We start from the raw sequence: 23,287 nt of genomic DNA, 5'->3' as shown, positions 1-23,287 counted from the left end.
TTTATGACTAAAAGGTGTTTTCTCGCCTTTAAATTTTTAACACACTCTATTAAGGCTCCTACCTCACTGTAACAAGTAACAATGGAAAGTCACCCCGTTTTCTTTTTAATGAAATTAAGGTTCCACAAACGATAGAAAATACCAAACTAAAGTTCCAAGAGCTTTTCCATATTCCTGCTGAACCTACAAAAGGCTCATACAATTAAGGAATAGATGACATCAACTCGTAGTTGACTGATAGCAGTAAATATCTTATAGGTACACGCATTTTAAACCCCTTTCGCAAGGTGAATGAATGTGCCCATTTTTAATTGTAGAGTTTATTGATTGGCCTTATAACAATTTTGGTGATCTAGTAGTAAATTAAAAGTATCAAGACAGAAACACATTTAGCAAATAAATGATCATAGAGGAAATATATTATCCTCTATGTAAATGATACTGATTGTAATAAGTTCGAAAAGGTCTCATCACAATATTCGTTATAAAAAGTGTCCAAAGATGATTGTGCAAAACATTTTTAAAAAAGAGATGTGTCAACATGAAAACCATACGTTCTTTGAGAGCAATATAAATGCCTTAATAACATTCCAAACGTTTTTCTTAGAAGTACATTTTGAGAATCAAATTATTCAGAAGCTTAACACACACGATTACTATGTAGGCCTCAATTAAAAATGGACTTAGCTTCATCCGAGCCATATTGTTGCTATAATATACATAGAAGCTAACAGATAAAGTAAAGGGACAAATCCAGAAAAGTATTCTGAAAATCACAACTTAAAGCATTGCCAGGAATTCATAGCCGTTTGTACCTAGGCAGAAATCAATTATTGATAGGTACCCTAAAGGGTAACAACTGTACTGTAGGGTACTGTAGAATGTACATGAGTAAAATGGATATCAACTTATCTAGTGTTTGTAGAGTCCAGAAGATGGAAGAGGACACCTTCCCATTTTTCTACGAATGCCCGAGTCTAGCCAAAGAAAAATGACTGTACTAGGAAAATACTTTTTCGACGACCTGTTAAATAAAAAATAATAATCGAGAATGTGCAATGGTTTTTCCCTCCCAATTTAGCACTGTCTTAAATCATCAACATGTTAATAACCCCTTGAGTGCCTGTAGATTAAAAATAAAACCCTGTGCTTCCGACATTAAAATTGTAGGTACTCTTCATTTTTGAATAACGTTTAGACCCAAGGGTCATAGAATCTTAACACATCATTTCCACAATATTTACAAATATGCTCATTTTTAAGGCTGAAGTGAGATAAAATGATAAAGCTTAAAAAATAATATGATAGAGTGATTAGTTTTATAATTTGCTGAAAGGTTAGGCAAACTAAAAGACTGGCGAACGCGGTCAATTTTGGGCGTTCTACTGATCCAGGTCTCAAAGTCAAGGCAACTCTTTGTTTATTTAATTTTGTAATTTACTACAAAAAATAAACAAGTCAAATTACTTAAGTTAAGCGAATAGGCATGCCATCTTTGTAAATAAAAAATAAATTACTTAACTTTATATTTAAAACTTGCAACGCCCCCTTTAGGTCACGGCGAAAGTAAATAAAACAGCTCCATGATAATGCTCAAGATTTTATATACAAAGATGCCATCTCAGCAGTTATGAAAGCTCGAAACAGAACAAACCGACTTTTGTCTTTTTGTAAAAATAAAGGTCTTGGCCATATCCTTTTACATTCCTGAATTTTGCAATGACAGGATAAGGCAAAAAAGGCGTAGTACGGCTAAAGAACAGATCACTGTATCTTCATCTGAAAGTTCAAGCAATGAGTGTGACTTGTTTACTTGGAAAAATGCAACTTGTAAAAAAAGGTGCTACAAGACACATCACCAAGTGTTACAACCACCATGTATTGCGAAATGCAGTCTTGCCAATTACTTTATTATTAACATCCCATAGGAAGTTATTGTAATGGGTCCGATTTGTCAAATTGAACATTTTGACATTTCTCGACGTTTCAAGGTCCCTAGAGTCGAAGTAAAAGATTTTTAGAAAGATTTCTGTGCGTGCGTGTGTACGTACGATCGTACGTTCGCGATGTTTTTTCGTCGTCCATAGCTCAAGAACCAGAAGAGATATCGACTTCAAATAAATTTTGTTGTACAGATAATAAGGCAGAAAGATGCAGAAAGGGCTCTTAAGAAAATTGTGTGGGTGTTTTTTTTTACCTTAGCAGTTTGAAAAAATGGTGAAAATTTTGGTTAGCCTTAAAAATCTTACGAACCAAAAACTCTAGAGACTTAATTAAATGTTATTATATTGTAACGTGATATTAAAGAAGCATATTTTTTGAAAAAAATCCATTTAACGGTTTTTTTTATAAATCAAAAAAACTGAAAAATAATGTGTCACCTCCAAAATTTTACGACTAAAATATGATTTCATCTCCAAAACAATTTTGTGCAACGAAGAATAATGTTTTTGACATGTGATAAAATTTTGAAAAAAATATTGAATTGACAGTTTTTTTTTATAAAAAATAACAATTTAAAAAAAACATTACTCAAAGTTAGTAAAAATTGAATATCGATTCAAATATCTTTTCAAAAACTTGAAATTTAGGCTTCAAACTTATTTTATCTTATAAGAAATATTGTTTTCAACATTCTGAAAAATTTTGAGAAAAATCGAATCGACAGTTTTTTTATAAAAAATAAAAACCTAAAAAAAAATGAATAAAAGTTGGTAAAAATTGACTTTCGACTCAAATATCTTTTCAAGACTTTGAGATATTTTCTTTAATTTACTTTTATCTTTCAAAAAATATTGTTGTCAACATTCAGTAACATTTAAAAAAAATCGAATTGACAGTTTTTTTTACAAACAATTAAAAACCAAAAAAAAAATTACCAAAAGTTGGTAAACAATGGTTTTCGACTCAAATATCTTTTTAAAAATTTTAGATAATAGCTTCTTTTTCTTTTTTACTTATAAGAAATATTGTTTTCAACATTAGGACAAATTTTGAGAAAAATCGAATTGACAGTTTTTGAACAAAAAATAAAAACCTAAAAAAAATGTATAAAAGTTGGTAAAAATTGATTTTCGACTAAAATATCTTTTCAAAAATTGTAGATATTGGCTTTAAACTACTTTCATCTTTCAAAAAATATTATTGTTAACATTCAGTAAGATTTTGAAAAAAATCGAATTGACAGTTTTTGTATAAAAAATTAAAAACCTAAAAAAAATTAACAAAAGTTGGTAAAAATTGATTTTCGACTCAAATATCTTTTCAAAAATTTGAAATATTGGCTTCAAACTAATTTTATCTTATAAGAAATATTGTTTTTAACATTCGATAAAATTTTCAAAAAAATCGAATCGACAGTTTTTAATAAAACAATACTAAAACTTGGTAAAAATTTACTTTCGACTTATATAGCTTTTCAAAAATTTAAAATATTGGCTTCAAAGTTATTTTATTTCACAGAAATAATTGTTTAAAATCCAACAGTAGGTTTTTTCATAAAAAATAAAATCTACAAAAAATAGTACGCACATTTGCTAAAAATTGATACGAGTACATAAAGGCAAACTTTTAAGCAAGACAAATCGACAGACGGGATGGGAAGTCATCAGTGTGAGTCGCATACCAGCCTCTTTTATGAATGTTATCATCAATTCTAATTTTTCTAACTCTCTTTGGTGATCTCTCTTGTGATGTGAGCATCTTGTTATTGTTGTTAATAGAATATTGTACTTTTGTTAATTGAACTAAAAATATTATTGTCTTTTATTTAAGGAACCATAAAACGCAACACCAAGGTTTCAAGCTTCGTAAATATATCAACTATGGTACCACAAACATTTTGTTTACTAACTTGGTCACCAGTCCCCAGATGGGAGTTAAACTCAAGCTTTTAAAGCTGATTTCAACTGAAAACCAGGTATTAAAAATTTGATATTATTCATACGAGTATTTAAAGATTAATAATGAACCATTGTTTCTTTCAGTTGCAAATCATGAAATTTGGTACTTTTAGTATAGACCTAAGCAATCTACTTTGGCGACCACTAACTTCAAGTCAATTTATTAAAAGTGATCTCAAAAAACAGAAATTTCACTAAAAATATATGGACATGGGTTATTGACAAATATATCGCTTTTGAATCTAATCATAGCATTTATAATTGAATAAAGTGGCGCCCAAAGTCAACCAAAAATGTAAAAATTCTCGCTACATAAGTTGTTTTAAAGTTAATTATAGATTTTTTTTAATAGTTTGAAACTTTTTTTAATCGTAAAATTACTTAGAATCCGATTAAAAACAATCATAGTTAAATTTATTTCAATAAATAAAAAGTCTTTATTATCCTTCTCTTGAATATTTTGATTTCCACACATAAGCTTACATAAATATATGTTAATATCATTTCATGTCTTTTTCTTCTTTTTTTTATATATGTACATATATATAAAAAAACATCTGAACGACATTATAATTTTCTTTCGTAATAAAATAGACATTTTCCTTGCAAAGCTACATTTAAATTTTTTGTTTTGTTTTGTTTAAGTTTACAAATATAAAAAGAGAATTTTAAACTCATGATTTCATTTTTAGTCATAGTGAGTTAGAAAATCTGGTGGAACAAAGCTCCGCTTAATATCCACTTTGAACATATTGCACCATCTAGCGATCTAGAAAAAATTAAATAAAGAAATTTTATAAGTTAAATAAATAAATAATATAAATTATAAACTTCTTACTTGATTTTCATCGATATTGTCACAAAAACTTAAATCAAGTAATTTTAGTTTTTTGCACTTTTGGAGTATTCTAAAAAAAAAATACAGAAAAGAAAAATATGAAAAAAAGTTTAATATCATAAAAAGATTTTAATATACTCAAAACATCGTTCTGTGGAAATGCCTAGCACTCCCATAAGATCTAGCTGTTCAAGATTTGGGCACAAATTGGCAATATTTTCAACATCACGATCGGTTATGCCTCGAATAGCAGCTAAAAAGAGTTTCTTAAGCTTAGGACAACCAATGAGTAGGCTTTTAAGGCTTTCACCAGGCAATGGTTCTTCTCTTAAACTAAAATGAAAAGTTTTGAATTTGAGATTTTCAATAAAGAACGTCTAAATATGTAAATTCTTTTAAAGAAAAACTTACCACCAACCGAAGTCAACTTCTTCAAGTTCATGACACAAGGACAATGCTTGGAGACCTTTGAAAGACAGGGAGTGAGATTTCCACATGTCGAGAGATATCAGTTGCTGATTGTATTTTGCTATTTGTATTGCAACATCGTCCATATTCACTCCAATACCACAAAATGCTAAAATAAATTATGTTTTTTTTTTTTTTAAATTAAAAATTATAAGAAATTGAAAGAGATACCAACCTAAATTAAGATGTTTAAGTTTTCGATTACTTTCGAGCATAGTTAACAACAGGTCAGGTTCTATGACAGTGCGGAAAAGATCGAGTCGTTCCAAGTTTTTAAGATTAGCCAAACAGGAAAAATTAAGGATGGGCGGATCTATAGAATAGTTTCTCAGAGAGAGCTCTGCAAATGTAAATTTAATAAACAAATTAAGAAAAAATTAAATTAAAATTTGCTTCCTAATTTTATAAAATCCTTATAGAAAAGTATTAACTGACTTCAGTCTGGAATAATGGCCATTAGTGTGATATCAGTAAAAAGGATATGGTAAGGTTTTAGGACTTTGTTTAAGGAGAAATAATTTCCTTTTGTTTGCGTTCAATTAAGACAAATAAATACAGTGACAAGCATAACACCACTTATGATTTCATTGGCTTTAAAATCACATTTTTGAAAAAGGAAAAGCTGAAACCCTTTTAAAACTAGTTTCGAACAACTCGATAATATTTTTTATGAAAACTGAATAATAAACGGAACTTTGTCATTCGTAGCTTTGGTATTTTGTAAATCTAGTCGTTTTTTAAAATCAATTTTTCGCTGATTAGGGTTTTCAATTGTTTGTTTTTCTTAACTTTCTGTAACTCTGTTACTTTCCGGATAAAGTTAATTTTAAATTGTTTATATTTTGGAATAATTCTTGCAGAATGGCAACAAATAACTTTTGAAGTTACTTACAAACTAGTCAATTTATCGTCAAAGACTTTGAAAGCAGTTACAAGGGTTCCAACCAAACATAAGTCATTGTTTGAAGTATGTATTTTATGGAAATAAATTACCAAATATATTTTATTTAAAGATGTTTTAACTTTTAAACGTTCAAATTAAGTCACAATTTTTGAAAATTTTCTCTTTGGCTTATAAAATTCCTAAGCAATACTTTTATTTAAATGTAAATACCTTTTTAGCAACGCATATTTAGTATATTTTTTAGTTTTCAAAAATAGAAAAGAGTTCGATTTTGTAAATTAGTTTTTGCTTTTAAAAAAATGTCTAGACACTATTTTTAAAAAGACCTGCGCCTCTTTGCTTTATAGATCGATTTTGTAAGTTGTTAGATTTCTTAACTTGTTTTTGAAAGCATTAACAAATATAATAAATCAGTTATTCAAGTTGTTATTTCAAAGCATTTTTATATAAATTGTATAATCAAACAAGTCACAAGACATATTGGCCAAGCCATAAGGTTAAAATATCATAAAGAAATTAAAGGGGATTGCTCATTTTATAAGCGACATCCGGCCCGGAGTGTACACCAATGAATTTGGTATCAAATTAAAGGTTGTCCTAAGCCGGATATATCTGCAAAAATATTTTGTCGATAACTCATGGGAGATCCGAGATATTTGAGATTGAAGTTCGAAATGTCCAACCATTAAATATCAGCACTTTTTCGACATAAATGCTAATATCTTTGGAAACAGAAAAGTTAGAAAAATCAAAAAGGTATTAAAATAAAGGTGTCAAAAATATCTTTTAAATAAAACTAAAATTACATTTCTATGATTTATATATTTTGAATTAATTTTAATCAAACCTTTGAATAACAGCATTTTGTAGGAAAACTTTTGTAAAATAATATCTTTTAAAATTCAATGATGATATTAATTTTTTTGGCACCTATAAGTGGCTTAGTTCACAACCTTTGTTTCCATGTATAATTTTTTAGGGTTTATTTAACAATTTATTCATTTTGACAATAATAATTCAGAAATATGCTCCTAAAATACAAAACAAATCTTATACCTAACAATAAAATAAAAATAATTCTTATAGTAATAGTGGAAAAATTAAAACAAAAAATAAATAATTCTTATTAAAGTGGTGGATATATTAGAATAAAAAAAGAAGTTGTTATCACAATATCGACAAAACAAAATTAAATTAATTCAAAGAAAAATAATGAATAATTATAAACTAAATAATAATTCAAAGAAAAATAAATAAGCAATGGGTTTGGCAAAACATAATTCTAATCTGAATCATAGGTCACTAAAAGGTTGTTTAAAAATTGAGAAGGGGGTCTTAAATTACTCTCATATCTTGCCCAACTTAAAAACCATATTAAGGTCATAACATGAGCGCAGCATCCAACCGTTCTTCGACCTACTAGGCAATTGCAATAATATTGTAGAATTGACCTTTGGCAATTTACGCATACCTGTCTTCGATTTCCCACACCTTAGCTAGGTTCGTTTCTTTCCACTTGGGAACTATTTACGTTACTTGGATTTTCATTAAAAGTTGAATCGTAATCCATTTTTGTCAAAAAACATATTTTAAGATGAAATCACATAAAAAAACCAAATATCAACTGCATCAAACCAAAAAATATAACGGAAAAAAACTTATTGACAGATATGTAAAAGTGCGAGTGGTTAACTCTTTTGCTGTATGTTAAACTTATGCAGCTCAAATGCTACTCTTCTAACATTATAATGTTAGGTGTAATTTTTTCGAACTTCAATCTCAAATATCTCGGATCTCCCATGAGTTATCGACAAAATATTTTTGCAGATATATCTGGCTTAGAACAACCTATAATTTGATACCAAATTCATTGGTGTACACTCCGGGCCGAAAATGAGCATACCCCTTTGCAGATTTGATTTTAAATGAAAAGAAATAATTTTTTTTTTAAAATTGTAAATGGAAAATCCCACGAACTTTTTTGCTTGTAACTTTGAGTCAAATTAAATTATCATTACATTTTTCGTTTTAGATTTTTGAACACGTTATATGATGAATTCCAATGCCAAATACTTTTTTCAAAAAGAAGAAATGCATTTGAAGCTTAAGTTATTTCGAAAATATGTTTTAAGAATTTTAATAATGAAATTTTAACTGAACAGCTGACTGCAATCAACAGCAAGGAGTTGCGACGCTCCTAGTTAGATGCCAATTATAGCATTGGTTTTCATCATTGAGAACAATCATTGAAATTTTTTGGCAGATCGTTTATAAATAAATTGAAATTTGTTTTTTGTATAACTTTTTCGTTATTTTGTCAAACGGTAATTTTTTATTACTTTTGTATTTGTTTCCTGCTCAAAAAATGTCTGCCAAATCAGAATTCAAATAATTTGTAAGACAAAAATATTTTGAGAAAAAATCTGCCAATATTGATCTTCCAATCGTGAACACTTGATGTTCAAATGGTAGATATGCGCATTCAAGAGGACACAAGCTTCCACAGGTTTTTCTCAAAACCCACCTCTGTCTATCAACTCCTACTCTCACCTCCCCGTGGTGAACATCGGCTGCCTAGTATCTCAACTGGAGATTGGGTTCCAACCCCAGTGGAAAGTTGTTGGGGGCAGCAAACGAGGAGGTAGAGGTGTTGCCACTATCTCCTTATCCAGACGGCAGCGGAGGAATTCTCGAGATGGAATCAACGGTGGCGTCTGCAGTTCCAGTAAGGTTGAACTACTTAGTGAACATCTTATAGGGCTTCTTCGAATTATTCGGAGCCCAGGCCTATAAGGAGCTGTTATCCGGCTCCCCATCCTTGGACTTATACTAAGGATCTGGCCCTTCAGGTTGGGGGTTGTGCCGTCGGGGTGACTTCCTGGCCACGTAAAAGCCTCATAGTTGCGATGCACCAACAAGCCTCGCATACGGACGGATTTACTATTGACAATCAACGCAAACGAATTAAGGACAACGAACTTCGGATATGCACGTGGAATGTTAGGTCCCTTAACAGACCACGTGCGGCCGAAGAATTAACGGAGACCGCTATAAAGCAGACATCACCGCCATCAAGGAAATACGGTGGGATGGGCCAGACAAAAAGAGGATGAAAAACTGCGATATTTACTATGGGACTGCTACCACGAAAACCAACAGCGCTTATTTGGATGCGGATTCGTCATTGGAGCCAGACTTAGGCAAGAAGTCTTGAGCTATGGGTGCATCAATGAGCGCCTCATGACCATACGCATCAAGGCTAAATTCGGCAACATTAGCCTGATATGCGCGCACGCCCCCACAGAAGAGAAAGACGACAAGACCAAAGAAATGTTCTTCGAGCTCTTAGACAAAACATATGAGCAGTGTGCTAGCTTCGATATTGAAATAGTCCTGGGCGATTTTAATGCCAAGCTAGGAAAGGAAGACATCTTTGGTGGAATAATCGGGAAGAACAGCCGGCACGACAACACTTCCGACATCGGATTCAGGCTAGATTTTGCTGCGGGGCGAAACGTCATGGTAGCCAGTACGACCAATCTACCGTGAACCAGATTGACCATATTGCGATCGACGCCAGGCACGCTTCCAGCATCATGGATGTACGAACTTTCCGTGGAGCTAACATCGACTCGGACCACTACCTCGTTGCAGTCAACGTAGCACTTCGGATTTCCAGACCCAAGGCAAAACAGGGAGGTGCTGGGAGAAGGTACAATGTCAAACGGCTCCAATCGCCAGAGATCACCAAATCCTTTTCCGACCGAGTTACATGTAACCTTTCTCAAAGTTCTCTGCCGCCAACACAATGTATCGAAAACCAGTGGCAACATTGCCAAGATGCAATCAGAGAAGCCGCCTCTGATGTGCTGGATTTCAAACAGCCACCAACAACGAACCCCTGGTTTGATGAGGATGTCGGCAGGCAAATGCAGCCAAACAACAGGCACGCAAAGCGGCGCTGCATAAAAGGACGAGAGCTGCTCATGCGCTCTATGAGCAGAAGAGGCGTGAGAAACGCCGACTTCTCAAAGGAAAAAATGAGAACCGTGCGGTCGAAGATGTTGAGAGGTTTAAAAGCAGGAATGAAGTTCGAAAGTTTTATGAACAGGTGAAATGAAATTTACAGGTACATAAACCTAGAACCGAAGGCTGCAAAGACGAAAGTGGAAACTTCATAGTGGAACCGCAGCCGATACTGAGGATATGGAAGGACCACTTCTGCAGACTGTATAACGGCGACGACGAACAGAATTCCGCTGTCAGACAGGATGATCCATTCAACAGAGACGACGAAAGCCAACAATCCCGTCCTCCCGACTTAGACGAAGTAAATATTGCCATATATAAGCTGAAGTCTAATAAAGCGGCTGGAGCGGATGGCTTGAATGCCGAGCTCTTCAAAGCAGCTGGAGATAACTTGGTTAGGAGCATGCACCAACTTATCTGTAAGATATGGTCGGAAGAAAACATGCCCGATGAATGGAACCTCAGTATTGTTTGCCCGATCCTGAAAAAAGGAGACCCTCTAAACTGCACCAACTATAGAGGAATCAGTCTACTAAACATCGCCTATAAAATCTTCTCTGCCGTAATAAGTGAACGTCTAAAGCCCATCGTCAACAACCTGATAGGTCCTTATCAGTGTGGTTTTAGATCAGGAAAGTCCACAGTTGATCAAATATTCACAATACGACAGATCGTGGAAAAACCCAAGAACACCAAATCGACACCCACCATCTTTTCATCGATTTCAAGGCCGCATATGACAGCATCTACAGGGACGAGCTGTATAGAGCCATGTCTAGTTTTGGCATCCCTGCCAAACTAGTCCGTTTGTGCAGGATGACCATGGAGAATTCACGCTGCTCCATAAAGGTTGGAAACAACTTAACAGAACCTTTCGATGTCAAAAAGGTTTTAGACAAGGTGATGCGCTGTCATGTGATTTTCTTAACATCGTGTTTGAAAGAATAGTGCAGAGCTCACACGTTAACACTAGAGGCACTATCTTTCAAAAGTCTGTCCAATTACTGGCATATGCTGATGACATTGACATAATCGGAAGAACTCAGCGTGATGTCAATGGGACTTTTGTGAGAATTGAGGCAGAGGCGGCAAAAATGGGATTAACGGTTAATGAGGGCAAAACAAAGTACATGCTGTCGTCAAGAAAGCACATACAACACCGACGTTACCATCGGCAGACGTAACATTGAGGTAGTCAAGGACTTTGTCTACCTAGGCTCCGCTGTAAACTCTTGCTAACCGCTGTTTCTTTGGACTAAGAAAGCAATTGAGTCTTAAAGTCCTCTCCCGAGGGACCAAAGTGTTGCTATTGGCGTTTTTCTTTTTTAGCTCAGAGCTGAGCAGAGTCTGAGCGAGTAGAGTAGAGTAAAGTTCTGAGCAGAGTTGGTTCAGAGCTCTCTGATTTATTTATGAAACAACTTGAGCACTAAACTGTCATGATTTTAAATGTCGTCTGTTTCAAGGCGTTCAAAATTTTCTTTAATAAAATTAGTTAATAAAACAGTCATAGAGTTGGTCCATTTGACTCCTGAAATAAATTTGATTCATAAAAATGCTATATGCAATTAATTTTTTCTAAATTATCTTTCCCAATTGGCAATCGATACAAAAAGTAAGTCATGGGATTGTTGGATTCGAAACTAAGTTTTGTTGAAAAAGAATAATAATATTTAAGTAGTTTTAATTTTTAGGTAATTTATTTTCTAATTGATTTAAAGAAGTTTAGAAAAATAAAAATCATTCGTGCACGATTTAGTTATTATTTAACTTACCTTTCAGACTATCACAGACAATGCCAACTGTTTCAATGCAACTTGCATTAAGAAATCTACATGAGTTAAGTCTTAAATGTGTCAGATTATCACCACGTTGTTGAATAAATCTTAAATTATAATAAAACAAATTAAGAAAATAAATTTATAAATTTATTATGTACATACATATATTTTTATTGTTGTTTTCTTACTTACTTTTTAAACTCAGTTGGTGAAATTGAATTAAACAACCCACACCAAGATATATCAAGTTTTTTCATTAAAGTTGATCTCTTGGCCAAAGTGCATAGCAGTTCTGATGTAGCCAAATGCCAATATGGTTTTAAATTTAATTCACTATAGAGTAATGGGTGTGTGGAAACATCATAGAGGAATTTTGAAACTTGACCAACACGAAACAACGATATTAAATCCAAATGCGAGAAAATATTAAGTAAAATTTCAAACTAAACAAAAAAAAATAAACAATATAAAATATTCATAGGTCTTAAACATAAAACATAATATCTCACAGGCATATCACTCAGTCCAAGTTTAACTGTATGTTGATCTCTCGACTCTCCATCACTCACTGAGATCATAGCTGTTTCTTCAATGAACTTTTCCAGATCGTTCTTTAAAAAGTCCATTAAACTTTGAGGATTTTCTGTGAAATTCGGTCGGAATTTCATGCTTTCCAATTTACGAACTATACGACCTTTTCGATGGCGTGTCTTGCAGAAGTTTATGATATCCTGGTTATTGTAAACACTTGATTTTTTGCCTACTAATACTACACCATCGATTTCGGTAAAATAATGCAAGAGGCTGTGATTGAATTCCAGTCTTATAGTGCTACAACAGAAAGTGTCATATATAATATAGAACTTTTTTATATATTTCCATTGTTTACTTTGTAGGCAGCAGTATTTTTTTAAGCGGTGGGGAAAACCGACTTGCACTTATATTAGCATAAGCCTTGGGAGCAACCTCCCAAAGACAAATCCATTTTTCAGCAGCAGTGTGAGCCCAAATTCGAACAATCGCACCTGGATTGTAGGTTTCGAATATAACCAATTCTTCCGGAATAACATATTGTTCAAAGCGTATGACTGTAAAGGAAGAAACATATTATTATAATTTTGGCATACAAAAATTGCTTGAAACTAAAGTGTATCGAAATTGTAAATATAGCAAAATTTTATATTTATTTTTGTTTTTTTTTTCGCCGATTCAATTTTTACGATTTCAATTTTAAAAGCCGACTGCCAAGAACTATCAATTTTTGAGTACCTTTACATCATGAGTTTTATTCTATTTATTTCTTTTTTCTTTTAAATTTAATATTAATACTATTTAAGAGTGTTAGCATAATTTTCAATTTGTTGAAATAGATTAAGTTTTTTTTTATGTTTAAGTCGATTCATCTGAGTTCAAAAGTCTTCATCAATTATCATTTTTCGGTAACTTAGTGAAGTCTTGCAAAATTTGTCGATAGCTTCTCAGTCGGGACCGTTTAAAGCATTTTTCGCTTCTTCGGATGACAAGCTTGGTTTCCCAAAGCAGCTCCTTCTGATGTCTTTCACGCTGTACCATGTTGCATATTGAACAAAAGAGTGGTAGATCACTTCTATGGGGTATGAAATTTAACGGAAGCACTTCTCCTCTTGCTTTAAAGATATATGAAATTTGTTGGGTGCTATGACAGTCCTTGAAATAGTTATGGGAGCCCAAGTTAAGTTCCAAGGTCCTGTAAATTTCTCTGTGAGTGGAGGCATCTGCGTCTTCTCGCATTTTGTCATCTATGTGCTCAATAAATATGTAAAGGGTTTCCTTCCATTGGGTTCTTGAGTCCCAGTTCAGTTGGAGAGGATAGTTGTAGGTCCAGAATATCCTTATACCATAAGGTGTTATTGGTGACTGCAAAGTTAATAAGTTTCCGTTGTAGTCTATCTGCATCCATATTAATTGCATTAAGTATATGGTTGATATTGAGCTTTAGGGTTTGAATAAATAAAGCGGACATTCCTGTTTCAATCATCAACATATAATTCGGTGAAAATCCGGGTAGTTGAAATGTTCTACGAAGGTAATATCTTAACAGTTTTTCAACCGTATCAAAGTATAAGTGGCCATATGCCTGGGCACCATAAAACAAAATGGATTTCGCTACTGCTTCAAAAACTTGGTATTTTGCACTGTGCGTGATAATACTTTGGAAACAATTTCTCCATGTTGAATTAATTGCACACTTAGTTTGGGATAGTTTTTCAGTTAAATTAGTTTCCATATTCAGATTTGAGGTGAAAATTATCCTAGGTACTTGTATTGCTTAACTACTTCGATTGATCCTCTCGCAAATACTCATTTCTCTGCTCTGGACATTCTACCTCCACAACTTTTGAATATGATACTTTTTGATTTGCTTAGGTTAAGCTCAAGGTCCCAAAGATTACAGTATTCTGCAACTCGATTAATCATCATTTGCATAGATTCAGGTGATTTAGACAAAATGACAATGTCGTCAACGTACAAAAGAGCCTTGATATGCATTCCTGCGAAAGTGATTCTACCTGAGAGGTGATCAATGATGTCTTCGATGTAAAGGGCGAAAATTGATGGACTTGCATCCTTGTCTGACTACACCTTCTGTTGTAAATCACTCTGACAAATCGCTTCCGCACCATACAGCTGATTTAGTTTCATCGTACAAGCTTTCTAAGGTTTTACCAAATAGGGCTCAAACCCTAGTTATATAGCTTGTAAAACATTTTTTTGCGATCAATGGTGTCAAAAGCAGCTTCAAAGTAAAAATTGCGGCTATGCTGCGTAACAAAAAATATGTGATCAGCCGTGGCATAGCCAAGACGAAATCCAGCTTGAAACTCTTTCAGAAGCTTGTTATCGTTGATCCAAAGTTCTAGCCGGTTTTGAAGAATACTTGTAAAAATTTTAGCTGATGAGTTCAACAGTGAAATTGACCTATAGTTGGCTGGATCTTTGGAGTCTCCTTTTTTAAAAACCGGGTAAATTATTGCTTGCTTGAAACCAATCAGTACGATTCCAGTTTCGAATATATTATTAAATGTTAAATGTTAGTGTGTTCTTAAATTTTGTTGAACTATATTTATAAAATTCCATGGGTATTCGATCTAATCCAGCAGCTTTTAGATCCTTCGCCCTAACTAATGCTTCCTCAAATTCTGAAATCGATATTTGCTTATCTAAGGTTTAATTAAAATGGTTTGGTCTACTGTAGAGAAAGTACGAATCCTTCATAGGTGGGCTTAAAAGGTTTTGGATGTGACATTTAAGAGTTTCGACTGTTCACTTAATAAACCCAATTTTGATTGCAGTTATCCCAGTATTGCACTCACCGCTTGAAATTAAGACAGCTTAAAATAGAATACAGTTGTTTATTTACTTCTATTTAATCAATTATTACAAAATACAGTTTGTTGATAAGAACGACGAACGTTAGAGAGATATCTATCTAATACAAAATCACGATCACTCTTCAGGCCTGAACTGAAATTATACAGGGTCCGACATCTAACATCAACTTGCGCTTATTTCGTGAATGGTAACACTTAGCTCACGTCTGATTTTACAGATAATTAGTTGTATCCTTCCGCTATGGTTGTGTATACGCTTGAACAACACTTAGAGAAGATGTCGATTTTGCCAAAAAAATCATCTTTTCAGATGAAGCTCATTTTAATATTGGCGGGTATGTAAACAAGCAAAATTGTGGCATTTGGAGCACGAAAACCCCCACGCATACATTGAAAAACCGATACACCCAAAACGAGTCCTGTTTGGTGCGGATTTTGGTCCAGAGGCATAATTGGGCAATTTTGCTTCGAAAATGAGCAAGGAGTGGCCGTTACGATCGCCATTGATCGTTATCGGGCCATGTTGAACGAAATTTTGTTCAATTGAAGAGGAGGATATTACAAACATTTGGTTTCAAAAGGAACAGGTTAGGTTAAGGTGGCTGTTGGTTGGGAAGTCCAACACACTTAGACCAAAGTATGGTCCCTTGTTATCAATTGCAGCTCCGAATGAAGCGTAGGAATAATGTCAGAATTTTTTAGATCGCTGGTATCGTTGAAGTAGTAGTTTCCAAGGTGGATTCTACGTCTTTGTGATAAGGCAGGACATGTGCACAGAAGATGAGAGATTGTCTCCTCCTCCTCCTCGTCCATGTAACTCCTACAAAAATCATTTGCAGGGGCTCCAAGTGGAAAAGTAGCTAATGTGCAATCTACTCAGAGATATTAATTGTTTTGAGCGCCTGGCGCCAAGATTAGGCCAAATTAGTTTAGTCGCTAAACAGATGGTGGTGTTATTCCATCTGAAGTTTTTTTTTTTTCTATAGTATCTTGCTTTAGCATGAGGTTACATGTAGCTTAGGGGATACCTATGCTAGCATTGTGAGCCAGCAGAGGTAAAGTTGTTCCGCTTTTTGCAAGTTCGTCAGCTTTGCAATTTCCTGGAATGTCTCTATGGCCCGGCACCCAGAAAAGGGGAATGTTGAACTGTGTAGCCATCTCCGTAAGAGATGATCAACAATTTAGGGCTGTCAGTGAGTAAGTGGAGACAGAGTCTAGGGACTTTAACGCAGCTTGGCTATCCGAGAAGATGCTTATATCATTATTTGATGTAACGTTTTCTCTAAGCCATGATATGACTTCTTTTATAGCCAGGATTTCAGCTTGGAACACACTACAATGATCGGGTAGACAATAGGAGAGACTTAAGTTTAGTCTATCTGAGTATACATACGTCTCCACCAACCCTATCCTTCGTTTTTGATCCGTCTGTATAAAAGTTTATAGGATCATCGTTCAAAAATGATGTATTCTCCCAAGAAGAGCTGGGAGGTATAGTCACTTTGAAGCTATAGTTATTAAACTGAGGATGGGCTTTGCTACTGTTTATAGTTCTGAAAGAGTTCAAAATAGTGGTGTGGCCAATTCCATTATTAATCCACAGAGAGGAGGATTGAAGCCGTATGGCTGTATTAGCGGCCGTTTGCTTCCTGAAAATGTCCAGCGGTATTAGATGGAACAGAACATCAAGTGAGGCGGAGGGGGTAGAGCGAAGTGCTCCTCCCATACATAGGCAGGCTGTTAGTTGGACTTTGCTGAGTTTATCGCGATTTGTCGCTATATTTAGCGCCGTCCACCATACCGCTACTACATAGGTAAGAATCGGCCTTATGACCGAGATATATAGCCAGTGTGTAATGCGGGGCTGTAGGCCCCATTTATTACCGATGCCCTTTTTACAGGAGAACAGGGCTATTGTGGCCTTGTTTATTCTCTTTTGAATATTAGGTTTCCAACTTAGTTTCTTATCCAAAATGAGACCCAAGTATTTTGCTTGTTCAGAGAATTTAAGTGGTACACCGTTTATGAGGGGAGGGTCAATGAGTGGGACTTTGTATTTCCTTGTGAAGAGGGCAAGGTCGGTTTTTTGTGGGTTAACGCCTAGTCCACACCGATTTGCCCATCTGGTGAGCTTATTTAAAGCGTTTTGTAAGAGTTCTTTTAGTATATTGGGCTGTTTACCTGTTTCTGCAATAACAACATCGACGGCATAAGCAAACACTCTATATCCCTCTCTTTCTAGAATAATTAGTAATTCATTTATTACTAAGTTCCAAAGGAGAGGGGATAGGACACCACCTTGTGGCGTACCTCTGCTGACACCCCTTTGTGCAGTAAAATCGCCAAGTTTTGAATTGATAATCCTGCATAATCAATTCCCTGATCGACTTATCTACCTTCAGAGATGTCAATACACTTGCAATTGCAGATGCAGACATTGTTAAATGCACCTTCTATATCTAAGAAGGCAACTGTGTAGAGCCGTTTCAACTGATTTCCCTTTGTTGTAGGCGTGTTGAGCATTTGAAAGGAGGGACTTTTCAATACTTGCCCTTAAGTGGATATCGATCAAACGTTCAAGTTTTGAGAAGGAATGATGATAAGCTGATAGGTCTTAGGTCTTTAGGGTTAACGTGTCTGGAATTTCCAGCTTTTGAAATAAAAACGGCTTTAACTTGTCTCCAAGACTTTGGGATGTAAGTTGTTCAAGAATTGGACAAAAAAGCACTTGAAACTTGAGTATAAATTAAAATTCTCAGACGAGGCTAAGTACCTGGGTCTTGTCTTAGACAAAAAACTAAACTGGAAACGCAATGTTCAGGAAAGAGTCAAAAAAAAGTTTTTGTAGCTCTAATATATGGGGTTTACAACCCAGAACCACGCAGACCGATTTTAATGTGTGGTGTGGCAGTATGGTGGACTGCTTTAGAGAAAGCTATAAACCGAGATAAATTAAATAAAGTCCAACGTTCAGATTGCCAATGTATAAGCGGATCGCTTCGCACGACCCTCTGCGGCACTGGATACCTTGCTCTACCTTACACCTCATGACATATTAAGCAGACAAAGACCTGCAAGCTCTGCTATTCGCCTCAAAGCTTCGTCGCAGTGGACTAACAACAACATTGGCCACTCCGTAATTCTAAGGTATTTAGAATCAATTCCAAAGCACACAGACTACGCCATCCCCCAACTGCAATTCGACAGAAACTTCCAGATTTCTATAACTACCAGATCTTTTTGGGAGGATAGGACATTCTTGGAGGATGAGTCAATCTATTTTTACACAGATGGCTCAAAAACCAAAGAAGGGGTTGGTGGAGGTGTGTACTCTGAACGACTGAAACTAAGTCTCTCATTCCGCCTTCCTAATCATTGTAGCGTGTTTCAGGCGGAACTTTTGGCGATAAAGGAAGTCTTGTCCTGGCTTAAAGAAAACGTGATATCAACATCTGCTATCCCTATTTTGTCTGATAGCCAGTCCGCTATCAAATCTCTGGACTCTGTCTCTACAAAATCTAAACAGTCCATAACTGTCGATCATCTCTAATGAAGATGGCGCAACAGTTTAATATTCACCGCCGGGCCATAGAGACATTCCTAGCAGAGGAATTTGCCAGGAACGGTACAGTACAGTCCATCCTACCACGTTTAGCAAGTACTGGCATACCAATCCCTAAGTGTAAACTGCTGCTAATGCAGGACGCTGTGAGGAGGGCAGGCACCAGGTGAAACAACATCACCACGAGTTAAGTCACAAAAAACATCTGGCCAACACTGGATTTAAAACGTTCAAAGTCTCAAGATTCATGTGGTATCACAATGGGCCATTAAACTGGCCTAAGTGTGTCCGTTTCCATCTTGGACAGCCACTATAACCTAACCTAACCTAACCTAACTTATCTGGTTGATTAAAAATTTGTACGATATAATCCGCCTGAGTCTTTAGTGTACTGGTACACAGTTTAGGAAGACCTGTTTATATGTATAAAGCATAGCATGGAGTTTTCAGAGGCAGGTTAAAAAGTTTTTTTAAAAAATTTCGGTGGAATTTTATTTTTTATTTATTCTTTCATACCCCATACTTGAGCAGCATAGCAAAGTGCAGTCTTCACAATACCGTCAAAAATTTTGTATTTCGCAGAGAGTGAGACTCGTTTGTTTGAGAAAACATTTTTCCATGATATATTTAGCATACTTTGACAACTATTGGTTTTCTCAACTAAATTTTCGTTAAAGTCCATCTTCGTATTAAGTTTCACTCCTAGGTATTTATATTCGTTAACCACTTCCAGGAGGTTACCATTGAAGTACCAATTATAACGAATCTGACTCCTAGAAGATCTGGAAAATAATATGACCTTGGATTCATCAGCGTTTATAAGAAGATCCTATTTGCAGCAATATTCTGATAGACGATTTATCATCAGTTGTAAAACATCGGATGACTCTGAAAGTAAAACCAAATCGTCGGGATACAACAGTACATTTATTGACATTCCAGCGATCCGAATTACCCCAGGAAGGAAATTCACTTTGTCATTGATGAAAAGTGAAAACAAAAGGGCACTGAGGAGACAACCTTGTTTGACACCATTGTCTGTTGGAAACCATTTTAAATAAACTGACCCATCCCAGATAGATGCTTGAGAATCAAAATACATATCTTTTATAACATGGATAAATTTAGTTGAAATACCTATTTGCGAGAGCTTATAGAAGAGAGCATCATGATTCACCATGTCAAAAGATGATTTAAAATCTAAAAAGGATGCGTAGACCTTCTTGTCCCTAGCCTGGAAAGCTTTGAAAATCGAAGTAATTGAGAAAATGTGGTCGGTGGTTGAAGAGTTTTTCCTAAAACCGGCTTGAAATTCGGAAAGGATATTGTTGACGTAAACCCATGATTCCAATCTGCCTGCAAGAACTCCACAAAACAATTTCGCCAGGACATTCATAAAAGAGATTCCTCGATAATTTTCAACCAGGTCCAGAGCTTATTTTTTGTGAATCGGGAAGATCACTGACTTTTTAAATGAACTGGGGATGTCCTCATTTTGAAACGCTTTATTGAAAAGGATCCTCTGTTGATTGATGAAGCTCGGAGGAGCGTTCTTGAAAAATTCGTATGGAATTCCATCTTCGCCCGGGGCTTTTCCATTTCTCGCCCTGTGAATAACAGCATATATTTCAGAAGCTGAGATTTCCTTGTCCAATCAATCGTTGGTTACCAAAGGTTTCGCAAAGTGGTAGTTTAATAATGATTTGCCATAAAGGAGATTTTTGAAGTGCAGCAGAAAGTCCAATGCCTATTGCAAAGTTGGATCCATTTATCTCTTGTGTAATCTTCCAGAATTCTTTAGAACTTTTAGTTTGACCAAGTTTACATGCTTGATTATTTTCATATTCACTTTTCTTTTTCAAACACATTTCTTTGTATCGTGAGTTTGCTAAAAACGTATGAGTCGGCATTTGGCCAATGACGTTTCGTCATTACCTACATTCGGCAAAAGTGAATCCATTTCAAGCTCCTTATCTATTTAATTTGAAGTCTAATGTCCAATGGGTCTGATTTGATTTGCATTTTGTAAATAACGATTTATATACATAGATGACATTTGTCAAGGTTTGTGTTTTGGATTACTACAGATTACGAACAAAAGCACAAAAATAACTTTTGCTCACTGTGGGCGTTTGATTTTTGTAGGTCGTGTTGTGATAAGTTGTTTAGCAGTCGGACATTTTTGTTTACAAAATAAAATATAACAAACAACAAAATAAGCTTACAAATCAATAATAATCTCAACGACTTACCAATGAAATCATGCGCCGGTATACTGGGTAAATTTTGTGGCTTAATCTCTTGCACCCTGGACGGAGCCAAGTCCCACCATTTGCCATAAGTGCGCTAAGAAAAGAAAATGAAAGTTCATAAAAACATAAACTCAAAATAATTAACAAATGCTTTCAACAGCAATGACACGAGGTTACAAATTATTTACAAGTTGTGATGTAAGGAGCAGAGACGGTAACGCTCCATTGAATTGCATTTGTTTGTTTTCTCTCCTACCACTTAAAATTAAACTTACCATGGCAAATGTTTCGGGGAAATCTCCATAGTCTGGAAATTTCGATGGTCGCCCGGTAATATTGAGCGCTGTATACGAAATACTGTAATCACTTCCGTATTGCGAACTGAAGTCAATCACCGCCTGTGCATATTGATTGACCAGTACATCGGAGTAGTAGCTTGTCTTGTAATCTGTGGCATCATAGATCTCGTCGTAGATTGAAGATGTGCTCCCATCTGTGAAGTCATTAACCAATGATGCTGGCGGTTCATCGTCGGAGGTAGACATTGGAAGAATTTATATGGTCGAACAGACGCAAGAATTATAGCAACACGTTGTGCAAGTCACTCCTTGAGGGTATATTTTTAGAAGAGTTGCATTTGTTGGACTGGATTTTCCGCTCTGCTCAAAAACCCAACAAAAATATGGCACAACAATAGGTTTTTGCTAAGCAACACAAACTAATAAAACAAACTTTTCTGTTTGCCAGATGGACAACAAAACGTAAAAGCTTCAAAGTGCAATTTAATTAAATTACTGCAAAGTGCATAGCTCACTAAACTTTGTATACAAAGGAGTGTTTTTGGATTTTGGTTGACATTTTTTTCTTAGTCTTGACCTTTGAATGAGGTTTTCGTGGGCTTTTATGGCTCTATACACATTGGGGGAACATTGATGATGTCCTTTGACCTTTTTAATGCTCCTGCTCAAACTTTATTGTTTTTCTTTTGTGTATATTTCTGGTAGTGTACTTGAAAAAGTGTTGTTTTCTTTTTTTTTTTTGAAATTCTTTGTCTGTCACTTCGTGATAGTGACAGATATGTCAGCTCACGTTCAGGTGAAAAGAGAATTGTAGTAGATGCAAATAATTGGAAAGTAGTAAAATATCGGAATAGCAAAAATTGAACTTGAATTTCGGATTCAAAGGTTCAAATTCCGCAAATGCAGATTAGTCTTTTAAATATACGTAACAAATCTACGTTTTAAAGTGTTAAAAACGTATATATTTGTGGACTATTTATTCAACCAGAATAAGTTCGTTGATGGCTGCCCCGGTGTCACCTGAGGGGTTTGTATCCATGAGGGACGAGGGTGTTTGAGATTTTATAAACATTGTTCTTTAATGTTCTCTAAAGGAGGTTGACCAAAATTAAAATAACATAATGAGTATCTTAATCTTACATTTATATATTTCAAAGGTTAAAGTGAACTTTTATTAACTTCCCATAGGAAGTTATTGTAATGGGTCTGATTTGTCAAATTGAATGTTTTGACATTTCTCGATGTTTCAAGGTACCTAGATTCCGTATGTCCGTATGTACGTATGTCCGTATGTCCATATGTCCGTACGTCCGTACGTTCGCGACGTTTTTTTTCGTCGTCCATAGCTCAAGAACCAGAAGAGAGGTCGATTTCAAATAAATTTTGTAATAGAGATGATAAGGCAGAAAGATGCAGAAGGGGCTCTCAAGAAAATTGCGTGGGTGGTTTTTTTCCATAGCAGTTTGAAAAAAAGTTGAACATTTTAAATATCTTAGGAACTAAAAACGCCAGAGATTTGAATAAATATTGTAACGTGATATCAAAGAAGTATATTTTTTGAAAAAAAATCATCTAACGGTTTTTTTTATAAATCAAATTTATCTACAGTTTTTTTTACAAAAAATAAAATCCTAAAAAAAATTAATAAAAGTTGGTAAAAAATGATTTTTGACTCAAATATCTTTTCAAAACATTGAGATATTGGCTTTAATTTACTTTCATCTTTCAAAACATATTAGGGGTATTCACGATTCGATGCAAGTGGTCTTGTATCGTTGTAAAAGTGCAAAAGTGTAACATTTTCTTGCACAACAACAACTTTTGCTATACCCGAACCCTATTGCAACACAAAAATACAACGGTGCAAAATTTGTCTGTTGTAGT

The 23,287-nt window shown here is 34.8% G+C and overlaps 1 protein-coding gene across 1 annotated transcript; it reads right to left on the bottom strand.

Annotated features, from left to right (window-relative positions):
• Positions 1-4,438: 4,438 nt before the first annotated feature.
• On the bottom strand, positions 4,439-22,145 carry LOC129947345 (F-box/LRR-repeat protein 4). The gene is made up of 11 exons (XM_056057871.1): positions 21,380-22,145; positions 21,105-21,198; positions 12,809-13,007; positions 12,429-12,750; positions 12,112-12,362; positions 11,914-12,023; positions 5,384-5,548; positions 5,152-5,317; positions 4,879-5,073; positions 4,741-4,810; positions 4,439-4,671 (listed from the first exon to the last, which is right to left on the bottom strand). The coding sequence occupies exons 1-11, from the start codon at positions 21,647-21,649 to the stop codon at positions 4,591-4,593; spliced, it is 1,923 nt and encodes a 640-aa protein (XP_055913846.1). The 5' UTR covers positions 21,650-22,145; the 3' UTR covers positions 4,439-4,590.
• Positions 22,146-23,287: the final 1,142 nt, after the last annotated feature.

Source organism: Eupeodes corollae, chromosome 2 (assembly GCF_945859685.1).
Source record: "Eupeodes corollae chromosome 2, idEupCoro1.1, whole genome shotgun sequence".
Taxonomy (NCBI): Eukaryota; Metazoa; Arthropoda; class Insecta; order Diptera; family Syrphidae; genus Eupeodes; species Eupeodes corollae.
Note: the sequence above shows the minus strand (reverse complement) of the source record. Positions and strands in the feature narration are given on the sequence as shown.